Raw genomic sequence first — 13,267 nt, forward strand, 5'->3', positions numbered from 1 at the left:
GGATATATGGGCCTAGAACTCAAGAGCGATGCTTGGGCACCATCCAAATCATAAGAATAGCTACCATGGCTAGACTCCTGAGAAGCTGCCCAAAGCCATGTATTAGTCTGTTTCTCACGCTGCTAATAAAGACGTACCCAAGACTGGGTAATTTATAAAGGAAAGAGGTTTAGTTGACTCACAGTAACACAGGGCTGGGGAGGCTGGCAAAGGCAAGGAGCAGCAAAGCCACATCTTACATGGTGGCAGGCAAAAAGAGAATGAGAACCAAATGAAAGGAGAAACCCCTTATAAAACTCTTCAGATCTCGCGAGACTTATTCACTACCACGAGAACAGTATGAGGGAAACCACCCCATGATTCAATTGTCTCCCACTGGGTCCCTCCCACAACACGTGGGAATTACAGGAGTACAATTCAAGATGAGATTTGGATGGGGACACAACCAAACTGTATCAGGCCACTTGGCCAATAAGTGACCAAGCCAGGATTTAAAGCCAGGCGATCTGTTTCCAGTGCCCACACAGCACTGGGATGAGACAGGTGTGGAAGGGACAAAAACCAAAATGAATTCCTTGCCTCTGAGGGGCTGCTTGTTTTTTGGGGGGAAATAAAACATAAATACTCATAACTTACCAGACTGAACAAGCCTGCATAAGAGCCCTGTTAGCATGAGTTGACCCTTATCCAAGCTTAGGTGAGATGCTTATTTGGTTAAAATGGTGAGTTAGTGTCAGCCACCTCCTCCGATTCCTGAGACCTCAGGATCATGCGACTATCATAATTCAGTAAAGTTAGCTAAGGATGTTGGAAATGCAAAATCCTCTCCATAGATCATCGTTTATTTTGGAACTATGATTCATAGCCCTCAGGAATGAAAAACAGGAAGCTGAAAGGTCATAGTTAAAGTGAAAGAAGACAGGAATTTCTAATTTTTTCAAAAAGGGAAAGTTGAGTTAGGGGATCTTCCTGAATGATGACTGCATGGGATTAGAATATGGATTGAGAGGCCGGGCGCAGTGGCTCACGCCTGTAATCCCAGCACTTTGGGAGGCCGAGGCGAGTAGATCACGAGGTCTGGAGATCGAGACCATCCTGGTCAACATGGTGAAACCCCGTCTCTACTAAACATACAAAAAATTAGCCGAGCACGGTGGCGCGTGCCTGTAGTCCCAGCTACTCGGGAGGCTGAGGCAGGAGAATTGTTTGAACCCAGGAGGCGGAGGTTGCGGTGAGCCGAGATCGCGCCATTGCACTCCAGCCTGGGTAACAAGAGCGAAACTCCGTATCAAAAAAAAAAAAAAAAAAAAGAATATGGATTGAGAAACATAAAAACAGCGGAGAGTGAAACCCCACCTGGTACATTCAAGTAGATAATTTGAATAAATGGTGGGGGGTGGTTATGGTTGCTTATTGCCTCTAGTAGGCAGGGCTTTGTGTGACCGTGACTTTGGGCAGAAGCCAGACCAAGATTAATTTTTTAGGGCTGCTGGTTGACTTGGAATTAGAGAGTTATATTTATTTATTTATTTATTGAGATGGAGTTTCGCTCTTGTTGCCCAGGCTGGAGTGCAGTGCTACAATCTTGGCTCACTGCAAACTCTGCCTCCCAGGTTCAAGTGATTCTCCTGCCTCAGCCTCCCAAGTAGCTGGGATTACAGGTGCTGGCCACCATGCTCAGCTAATTTTTTGTATATTTAGGAGAAACAGCATTTTACCATGTTGTCCAGGCTGGTCTCAAACTCCTGACCTCAGATGATCCACCTGCCTCAGCCTCCCAAAGTACTGGGACTACAGGTATGAGCCACTGCCCTGGCCGAATTAGGGATGTTTTAATAACCTCCTCTTTACCTCAGTGGTGAGGGAGGGATTCCCAGTTCCCACCCCAGTGTTCTGGGGATGGCTAAACACGTGACACCCAACACTGGGCAAATGAGATTGGCAGCAATTTTTGGTCACACATACTCACAGCTCAAGGAGGAAGACCCCCACATGCCATGCAGGGCCACACAGAAACAGTGAACAACCAGGGCCAGTGGGGGGCACGCTCTGTAGCAATAAGAGGGTGAGGAGGACCTGGTTTCCCTGGAGGATGTGGTTGGCTCATTTGGACAATTCCATGGGTTAGCAGGAACTTCGTCGGGTCTGTTTGATAAGGAAGATCGTTTCGCTGGGCACCCTTGGCCGAGGGAGGACTGGGAGAGAAACTTGGGGTTAGGCTATTCTAGGCACTCCTGATTTCACCTGACGTCAAGGCAGCACCTCATCTGAGAGCTTGATCTTAGGCCTTACACCGCAGGGTGGATACCCAGTGGGCCCTGCTGACTGCCCCTCGTCTCCTGATTTGCTGCACTCCTTCCCGTGATCTGAAGCTCAACAAGCAGTCTCATCCCTGCCAACTGGGGGCAGGGGCTATTCCAAAATTCAAGGCACACCGAAGCTTTTCCTCCTTTTCTCTTGCTGCTGATTTCCTCCCCCCCCCCTTTTTTTGGTGACTTCCCAAGAGGAAGAGGAGGGAAGAAAAGAGAAACATTCTGTTTGGCCGCATATATGGGACACATGTTTCATGGAGCAGGGAAAGACTGAAACAAAAACAAAGACCACATCCACCACCGCGCCTAGCTCATTTTCCACACAGCGATTGCAGTGAGCATTTACAAATTAATATGGCAGCTGGGCGCAGTGGCTCACGCCTGTAATCCCAACACTTTGGCAGATCACTTGAGGTCAGGAGTTTGAGACCATCCTGGTCAACCTGATGAACCCGTCTCTCCTAAAAATACAAAAATTAGCCGGGTGTGGTGTTGCGTGCCTGTAATTCCAGATACTTGGGAGGCTGAGGCAGGAGAATCACTTGAACCCAGGAGGCAGAGGTTGCAGTGAGCCGAGATCAAGCCACTGCACTCCAGCCTGGGCAACAGAGCAAGACTCTATCTCAAAACAAATAAAAAATAAATAAATAAATAAATAAATAAAAATAAAAATTAAATATGATCTCACCAGGCTCCTGTTTAGAACCTTTATGTGGCTTAGGTCTTAGGATAAAGACAAACTCTGTTGTGACCCACAAGATTCCAGGAAGCCTAGCCCCTGCCTGCTTCCAACCGTGACTCATGCCTTACTTCCCTGTACTCTTTATGGCACATACAGGTCTCTAAGTTCTGTAAACCTGCTATGCTTTTCCTGCCCCAGGACCTTTGCACATACTGTTGTCTCTGCCTAGAGTGCTCCTTCCTTCCCCATTCACTATTTAAGTAGTGCTCATCCTTCAAATTTTAGCTAAAACATTCCTTCCTCAGGTAGGCTGATCTCCCCAGTAGGCTAAATTCCCCTGCTATAAGCTCTCATGGCATCATTTGCCTCTTTACCATGATACTCAGCACAAGTTGCCAGATTCTATTTGCTGGAATTATTTTTCATCTCTTCACATTTTCACAAGACCACCAACCTTATTTAACCTCGATCTCTAGAGAGTGTCTCAATGAGTAGTTGTTGAAGAAATGTGTCAATGAATGAGTTAACTGTGATTTGGGGACCTTCTGAAAGGAAAGAAAATAAAGAGAAGATTTAAATAAATTATACATTTTTTTTTATTATCAAAACAGTCACATTAAGGATACTTACATTACCAGGCTAAAATCAGGAAGGGAGATTGATTTATTATCAAAATAGTCACATTAAGGATACTTACATTACCAATTAAGGATACTTACATTACCAGGCTAAAATCAGGAAGGGAGATTGATTTATTATCAAAATAGTCACATTAAGGATACTTACATTACCAGGCTAAAATCAGGAAGGGTTTAAAAAGTAATTCCCCATTCGAATGAGGAATGAAAGTTCATTACCAATATTATGTGAAATCAGCCAAGAGAAAGCAGATCCCTTCTTTTCTGAGACGAAGCCATGAATACTGGCCGTTACCACAGCAGAAGTATAAGAAAACATGTCCTACAAAATGTGACTCCCATCACCTTTGGAGATGACATTATTTTCTACAGTAAATTAAAAATAAGAATACAACTATGACTCCTGTTACTGTGGGACGTGTGTGACATGTTACCCAGTTGAAGTGACATGTCACTGTCTCGCCCAGAGCATCAGTGTAGAAGGTGAGAAAAGCAGATGGTTCCAGTGATGATTTGTAACTTCACATTTTAATTCCATCTGTGGCCTCATTAAAGTGATAGAAATATACTAGGAATAAGGCACCAAACACGAAGGTACAAAGGCCCAGAGGCCATCAGAATGGAACCCTGTAAGAGTGACATAGAATTCCTGGAGTAAAGAAGTGTCAGCTCCAAAGAATTCATATATAATAATGCACTTTTAAAAATATCTTTGAAAAGGTATGAAAAATCGAAGTTCAATCTGGCATAATTAACTTGGTTCCTGAGTTTAAAGCCAGATAAAACCCTGTATCAAAAAACATTTTTTATTCATGCTGTTCTATATGAATAGTGTAGAAAGCTGCTGGTTTTTAAAAGGTATCAAAATGGTAACTCTTAGAATATGTATAAAAAATTCACAGATCCTTTATCAGTCATGATATTTAACAGTGGTCTCCAAACTGTTCGATTAAATGGTGGTTGTTTAGAAACAGTTAAATAGCCAACTCTGGTGACAAAACCAGGAAAAGGAAATCCTAAAGCAGGATCCTAAAACCCGTCACTATGCATTTTCCTGTTCTTAGCAGTTGATGATGGAAATGGTAAAGGTGTGGTTGTGGGTTGTTTTTGAAGTAGCTAGCAGCCAGACTGCATCAATTCTGAATGGCTACAAAGTACAGGGTGTTAATGGCATCAAGGCAGCTTTTTAGTCACTTTTAGTCACAGCATTGTTTTGTTTTGTTGTTGTTTTTTGAGACAGAGTCTTGCTCTGTTGCCCAGGCTGGAGTGCAGTGTCATGATCTTAGCTCACTGCAACCTTCACCTCCCGGGTTCAAGTGATTCTCCTGCCTCAGCCTCCCGAGTAGCTGGGATTACAGGCACCCACCACCACACCCAGCTGATTTTTATATTCTTCATAGAGATGGGGTTTCACCATGTTGGCCAGGCTGGTCTTGAACTCTTGACCTCAGGATCTACCCACCTCCGCCTTCCAAAGTCCTGAGATTACAGGCATGAGCCACAGTGCCTGGTCTTCAGTCATAGAATTGTGACGAGGATTGGCCTGCACTGGGTAGCTCAGCGTTAGATTTGATGGATTCCAGGGCTGGTCTGGTGAGTTAACTGATTTGGGCTATAGCCCTTCTTGAACTGTCCAGTGGAAACCGATGTTCCTGAGGGTTCCAGGGTTGGCCTGGGCTCCCTAAGAACATTAGAACCAGGGAAGGTAGGGGCTGAGTCTGTGTGCGCATTCGTCAGGCTTGCTCTCTGTTCCCGTTACCTGTTGCTTTGGAACAAACAAGCCCCAAACTTAGTGACTTAAGATAGCATTTTGGTTTTCTGGATTTATGGGGAAGTTCTTACTTGGGATGTATCATGCAGTATCAGTCATATGTTAGTAGGGTCCAGAATCACCTGAAGACTTCTCTCTCATGTTTGGTGACCAAGTTTGGATGGCCTGAAAGCTGGGGCTGGTCAGGCACTTTCCACATGGCTGCTCGGGCTTCCTCATAGCAGGGCAGTCTCAGGATAGGCAGACATTTTTTTTTTTGTTGTTTTTTGTTTTTTTGTTTTTTGAGATGGAGTCTTGCTCTGTCACCCAGCCTGGAGTGCAGTGGCACGATCTTAGCTCAGTGCAGCCTCCACCGCCCGGGTTCAGGCATTTCTCCCGTCACAGCCTCTTAATAGCTAGGGCTACAGGTGCCTACCACCATGTCCAGCTAATTTTTGTATTTTCAGTAGAGCTGTGGTTTCACCATTTTGATGAGTTGGGTCTCGGACTCCCGACCTTAAGTGATCAGCCCTCCTCAGCCTCCCAAAGTTCTGGGATTACAGGCATGAGCCACCACGCCCGGCCAGGATAGACAGATTTTTAAATGGAGTCTGGCTTCCCCGGTAGCAAGAGTTCCAAGGGACACAAAGTAGCAGCTGTCAGTCTCTTAAGACCAAGATCTGAAACTGTCACAATATCACTTTCACTTTTGGATAAAACAATCAGAGCCACCCATACTCAATGGGAAGAGATAAGACCCTTAGGTCTTGGGGGATTTGAGTGTCACAGTATTTGTGGCCACCTTTAGTCCTCCACATTCTCCAACCAGAAGCAAAAAGGTTTGTTTTTCGTTGGACATTATCCTAGTCTGACCTCATAATGAAATGTTTTGCATTCACATAGCTCTTTACACATTAACAAGACAGTTCATGTACACTTAATTTATCCTCACAGTATCTCTGAGATAGTAGTTGGGCAATGGGGAAGCAGAGGCAGAGGTGAGAGGACTAGGGTCACACACAGCTTCCTAGGGACAGAGTTGAGACTTCATCTGAATCTCTCTGCTCTCTGTCCAGGCGGAGGGATTCTGGTTTGTTTAACCAGGTTACTTTGCTCTCAGACACAGAGAGCTATAGAAGATGAAAGCACATTTCCCTTTGGGTGAAATTGTGGTCACAGAGCTTTGCAGATGAAGTTCAAGATGCTAGCAAAGGTCATGTTAATGTGGCTACTGCAGCCCCCTGCTATCAGTAAGGACTTTAGTTTTATTTTTTCAGACAGGGTTTGCTGTGTCGTCCAGGCTGGAGTGCAGTGGTGCAATCTTGGCTCACTGAAATCTCTACCTCCAAGGTTCAAATGATTCTCGTGCCTCAGCCTCTTGAGTAGCTGGGATTACAGGTATGTGCCACTATCCCGGGCTAATTTTTGTATTTTTAGTATAGATGGGATTTTGCCTTGTTAACCAGGCTGGTCTCCAACTCCTGACCTCAGGTGATCTGCCTGCCTTGGCCTCCCAAAGTGCTGGGATTACACACATGAGCCACGCATCTGGCTTCAGTAAGGACTTTTGAAGCCACTGTACTGCCCTTGACTCTTGGGAAACTCTCTCCGGATCCTCCAGCGGCAGCAGCTGGGCAGGATGGCAAAGTCAGCCATGTCCTGGGAGCCGAAGCGCCAGGTGGCGTAGCACCTGTAGGCACAGTGCCGCAGCTGGTTGTTGGTGGAGTCCACATCCAGCGCCAGCAAGGGGTCCTGGTAGAGCAGGAGGAACTGCAGGATGTGCCTGGACAGGACCAGCTTCCTGAACAGCTCTGAGGTGGTGATACAGGCCCCCGGCTTCTTCCGGCAGCATAGCTCCTCCAGGTACCTGCGGCTCTCTGGAAGTTGGGATGGGAGGCAGCTTCCACACTGGCACCAGACTGGGCTGTCCCTGGGTCTAGTAGTCGCCTCCTCTCTAAGCAGCTGCATCTCCTCTGGTTGTCCAGGAGTAGGGGGTGGGTCATGGAGGGCCAGGGGCAGCTTGGACAAGTCTGTGAAGTCCACCGGAGGTCTCTGAAAAGGCAAGTTCCCAAACTTATTAGCACAGACAACCCTTGAGGTTCTAGGTTCTTTAACTTTATTAACTTGGAAAGTTACATTTAATATTACATAAGTTGTAGTAGCTGTCATTTATGAAGTGTAGCTGTCAGGACCCTGCGTGGGTTCTGTAAGCATTACCTCATTCAAGCCTTTGAAGACGTTTGTCAGATATGTATCCTTGTCTCTATTTTACAGTTTTTTTTTTTGTTGTTTTTTTTTTTTTTTTTAAGAGGGTGTCACTCTGTTTCCCAGGCTGGAGTGCAGTGGTGCGATCTCGGCTCACTGCAACCTCCACCTCCCACGTTCAAGCAATTTTCATGCCTTAGCCTCCTAAGTAGCTGGAATTACAAGTGCATGCCACCATGCCCAGCTAATTCTTTCATATTTTTAGTAGAAAAGATTTCACCATGTTGGCCAGGTTGATCTGAACTCCTGACCTCAGGTGACCCAGCTGTCTCACCCTCCCAAAGTGCTGGGATTACAGGCATGAGCCATTGCACATGGCCTATTTTATAGATTTTGGAAAATAAAATTCAGAAAAGCCAGGCTTCTGTTGAGATGTTGCCTCTGGGCCTGACCACCATATCTAGCAGCTTTTCTCTCATGTGATTCTCTTATCACACCACGGTATTCCACATTCTTCACAGGACTTAGCACTACTGGAAATTGTCTTATTAATTTATGTGTTTACTTGATGATGATTCTTCTTCCATACAGAAGCAGGGACGCTGTCTGCTTTGTTACTGCCATATCCGTGATGCCTGGGCTGGGGCCCGGCGCATGAGAGACGGGAAATACTTGTTGACTTAGCACGACTCTCTCTTTCCCACCATGCTCTCCCTCCTGGCAAATCCACTTTTATTTTATTTTTGAGACATTGTTTCATTCTTGTTGCCCAGGCTAGAGTGCAATGGCATGATCTCGGCTCACTGCAACCTCCACCTCCCGGATTCAAGTGATTCTCCTGTTTCAGCCTCCTCAGTAGCTGGGATTACAGGCATGTGCCACCACACCTGGCTTATTTTGTACTTTTAGTATAGATGGGGGTTTCACCATGTTGGTCAGGCTGGTCTTGAACGCCCAACCTCAAGTGATCTGCCCACCTTGGCCTCCCAAAGTGTTGGGATTACAGGCATGAGCCAGTGCGCCGGCCAAATCCGTTTATTATCTAAGGGAAGTTGCTGTGGTTGCCACATCTATTCCTTGTGACATACCCTTTCATTTACTGGATGATGAAGGCCTGAGTCAAGAACACGAAAACTAAATGGTTCTTGTACGTGAATGCTCATAGCAGCATTTTTCACCACAGCCAAAGGGCAGAGACAACCCAGGTGTCCATCAGCTGATAAATGGATAAACAAAACATAAGTCCATGCGATGGAATATTATTCAGCCATAAAAAGGAATGAAGTGCTGGAACCTGCTGCAACACTGACGAATCTAGAAAATACAGTGCGGCATGAAAGAAGCCAGGCACAAAAGGCCATATGGTGTGCGAGTCCATTCATAGGAAATGTTCAGAATAAGCAAATCCAGAGAGACTGAGAGTAGATTCGTGGTCGCCAGGGGCTGGGGGACATCAGAATGGGGAGAGGCTGCTTAGTGAACACAGGTTTCCTTTTGGGGAGATGAACGAACTCTGGAACTAGAGAGTGGTGATGGCTGCACAGTGTTGCGAACGAGCCAAATGTCACTGACTTGTATACTGTAAAATGGTTAAAATTGTAAATTTCATTACGTATATTTTACCGTATGCACGTGAGTGCACATACACACATACATACTAAACACAATTGTGTGCCACATAGTGACATTTTGGTCAGTGATGGACCACATATATGAAAGTGGTCCCATAAGATTACATTGGAGCTGAAACATTCCTATCCCCTAGTGACATCATGTACACCATCACATCGTGGTGCAGTGCATTATCATGTTTGTGGTGATGCTGACGTAAACAGACCTACCTCACTAGCAGTCGTATAAAATATAATTATGTGCAGTACATAATGCTTGATCATAAACAGCTTTGTTACTGGTTTATGTATTTACTATACTATACTTTTTTATTATTTCAGAATGTATTGCTTCTATTTATTTAAAAACAGTTAACTTTAAAACAGCCTCAGGTATGTTCTTCAGGAGATGAAGGCATTACTATCATAGGAGATGATGGCGCCATGTGTGTTATTGTCCCTGAAGACCTTCCAGTGGGACAAGACATAGAGGCAAAACACAGTGATATTGATGAACTGGACCCTAGGCTAATGTGTGTATTTGTGAATTGGTTTTTTTTCTTTTGACGTGGGGTCTAGCTCAACTTGGCTCACTGCAACTTCTGCCTCCTGGTTTCAGATGATCTTCCTGCCTCAGCCTCCCAAGTAGCTGAGATTACAGGTATGTGCCACCACACCTGGGTAATTTTTATATTTTTAGTAGAGACGGGGTTTCACCATGTTGGCCAGGCTGGTCTCAAACTCCTGACCTCAAGTGATCCACCTACCTCAGCCTGGATCACTTTTCAGAACATATCCCCATCATTAAGTGATGCATGACTGTAGTTCACTTCATACCCAAATCCAACAAAAACATTAAAAGAATGGAAAAACTTTGCCCGGTGTTTCTCAAGAAGAGATATAAAAATCCTAAATATTAGTGAATGGAATTCAGTAATAAATACAAAGAATAGTGTAACACATTCAAATTGAGTTTACTTCAGGAATGCAAGGTTAGCTTAATATTTGAAAACCAATCAGTACAATTCAACACATAACAGAAAAAAAAAAGAAAGAAAGAAAAGAAAAAAAACTCATTGCTATTTCAAAAGGAGCCAAAAAAACTTTTTGTTTTTAAGATGGAGTCTTGTTCTGTTGCCCAGGCTAGAGTGCAGTGGTGTGATCTCAGCTCACTGCAGCCTCCACCTCCCAGGTTCAAGCAGTTCTCCCACCTCAGCCTCCTGAGTAGCTGGGATTACAGGAGTGCACCACCACGCCTGGCTAATTTTTGTATTTTTAATAGAGAGAGTTTCACCATGTTGGCCAGGCTGTTCTTGAACTCCTGACCTCAGGTGATCCACCCGCCTTGGCATCCCAAAGTGCTGGGATTACAGGCATGAGCCTCTGCACCCAGCCAGAAGAAAAAAAAAAAGCCATTATTTAAGAAATCAATATCCATTAATGGTGCTTAGCAAACTAGAAACAGAAGGGAATTTTCTTATCTGATAGTGCATTCTTAAAAACTCACTGCAGGCTAGGTGCAGTGGCTCACACCTGTAATCCCAACACTTTGGGAGGCGGAGGTGGGCGGATCACCTGAGGTCGGGATTTGAGACCAGCCTGACAAACATGGAAAAAAATCCCATGTTTACTAAAAATACAAAATTAGCTGGGCATGGTGGTGCATGCCTGTAATCCCAGCTACTTGGGAGGCTGAGGTAGGAGAATTGCTTGAACCCTGGAGGTGGAGAGGTTGCGGTGAGCCAAGATGCGCCAACAAGAACAAAACTCCAGCCCAAAAAACAATAAAAAAAAATACACAAAACCTTTCTCCCTAAGATAGGGAATGAGGCAGAGATGGCTGCTATTATCACTGCTGTTCAGTATTATACTGGAGGTCCTAGTCAGTGTCATAAATACTAGATGTCAGGAAGAGGCAAGGAAGGATTCCTCCCTAGAGCCTTCAGATAGACAGGGGCCCGCCCTACCAACACCTTAATTGCAGACTTCTAGGCTCCAGAACTGTGACAGAATACGCTTCTGCTGTTTTAAGCCATTGAGTTTGTGGTAATTCATCCCTAGGAGATTGAAGACGCACAGCAGCCAGAACCACTGGGGAGAGCGTGCGTGAGAGCAACCGTTCTGCAGCACTGTTCGTTAGTGTCTCCTAAAACGGAACGTATGTCTGCCTTATGACATACGTTCCACTCTTAGGTAATCGCCCGCCTGCTAGAGTGCCATACGTTGACCATAGCAGCATTATTGGCATTAGCCGCCAACTGGACACTACCCAAATGTCCATCAACAGTAGGATGGCTGAATAAGTTGGATGTTGATAACATGGAATTACACAATGAGAATGAATTGTGCACAACGTCATGAACAACTCTCACAAAAATAATGTGGAGTAAAGGAAGCCAGACACTCAACTGAGGATATGCTGCTTACACACTACATGATTCAATGTCAAGAAAGTTCCAGCAGAAATAAAATTAATCCTTAGATATAGAATAATGATTACTTTTAAGATAAGGCAGTTGGCTGGGCTGAGGTGGGAGGATTGCTTGAGACCAGCCTGGGCAACATAGTGAGACCTCGTCTGTAATTAAAAAATACATTTTTTTTTTTTTTTTGAGACAGAGTCTTGTTCTGTTGCCCAGGCTGGAATGCAGTGGCACAATCTTGGCTCACGGCAACCTCCATCCCTCAGGTTCAAGCAATTCTCCTGCCTCGGCCTCTCAAGCAGCTGGGATTACATGTATGTCATCACACCCAGCTGATTTTTGTATTTTCAGTAGAGACGGGGTTTCGCCATATTGGCCAGGTTGGTCTTGAACTCCTGACCTCAATGATCTGGCTGCCTTGGCCTCCCAAAGTGTGGGGATTACAGGTGTGAGCCACTGTGCCTGGCCAAATTTTAAAAATTAAAAAAAGAGAAAGGGGGCCGGGCGCGGTGGCTCACGACTGTAATCCCAGCACTTTGGGAGGCCGAGGCGGGTGGATCATGAGGTCAAGAGATCGAGACCATCCTGGTCAACATGGTGAAACCCCGTCTCTACTAAAAATACAAAAAAGTAGCTGGGCATGGTGGCACGTGCCTGTAATCCCAGCTACTCAGGAGGCTGAGGCAGGAGAATTGCCTGAACCCAGGAGGCGGAGGTTGCGGTGAGCCGAGATCGCGCCATTGCACTCCAGCCTGGGTAACAAGAGCGAAACTCCGTCTCAAAAAAAAAAAAAAAAAAAAGAGAGAAAGGGTAGTGATTGGAAGGGGGCATAAGAGGGACTCCTGCTAGTAATTTTCAATTGTTTAATCTGAGTGCTGGTTACATGAGTATGTTTACCTTGTTAAAATCCATTAGTTTTGATTTATACAAGTTTCTGGATGTGTTTATATTTAATAGTAAATTTTCTTTAAAAAAAAAAAAAAAAAAGAGCAAAAATCATTTAACTTACTGGGACTTCTTGGCCCTTGACATCTTGCAGTCTTCTCCCTAGTAGCTGCTGGTTCACCATCCTAATGTGGGATTCATCCACAAAGGACACGTACTTTAATGTCTAGAAAAAGATGATTTAAAAGTTTACCCACTTTTGTACGGAATTATATCAAGAATTGCCTATCTAAAGGCAATTGTTATTCCCTTTGCCAAATGATAGACTATTAAACAAGCCAGCCCAAAACTCTCATTAACCAAGAATTAATGATTTCTGAGTCTAAAGGTAAATCAGAAATGGAACCCCATGCATCTTTTTTTTGGGGGGGCAGGGTTGGGGAATGGAGTCTTGCTCTATCTCCAGACTAGAGTGCAGTGGTGTGATCTCGGTTCACTGCAGCCTCTGCCTCCCGGGTTCAAGCGATTCCCCTGCCTCAGCCTCCCGAGTAGCTGGGATTACAGGCACTTGCCACCATGCCTGGCTAATTTTTTGTATTTTAGTAGAGACAGGATTTCACCACGTTGGCTAGGATGGTCTCATCTCCTGATCTTGTGATCCTCCTGCCTTGGCCTCGCAAAGTGCTGGGATTACAGGTGTGAGCCATCGCGCCCTGCTACCCCACACATCTTAACTTGTAGATTCAACACAGCCACAGCTTA

At 45.0% G+C, this 13,267-nt stretch overlaps 1 protein-coding gene across 3 annotated transcripts in view; it reads right to left on the reverse strand.

The window, feature by feature from the left end:
* Nucleotides 1-3,572: 3,572 nt before the first annotated feature.
* The window catches only part of P2RX7 (purinergic receptor P2X 7), a 55,478-nt gene continuing 45,783 nt past the window's right edge, over nucleotides 3,573-13,267 (reverse strand). For all 3 annotated transcript variants that reach the window (XM_010342800.2, XM_003932171.4, XM_010342801.2), the window contains 2 exons: nucleotides 12,630-12,731; nucleotides 3,573-7,434 (listed from right to left, as the gene is read on the reverse strand). In XM_010342800.2, the coding sequence (XP_010341102.1) occupies nucleotides 6,937-7,434; nucleotides 12,630-12,731 (600 nt within the window). In that variant the 3' untranslated portion in view covers nucleotides 3,573-6,936. The remainder of the gene's footprint in view (nucleotides 7,435-12,629; nucleotides 12,732-13,267) is intronic.

This window comes from Saimiri boliviensis, chromosome 7, assembly GCF_048565385.1.
Source record: "Saimiri boliviensis isolate mSaiBol1 chromosome 7, mSaiBol1.pri, whole genome shotgun sequence".
NCBI lineage: Eukaryota > Metazoa > Chordata > Mammalia > Primates > Cebidae > Saimiri > Saimiri boliviensis.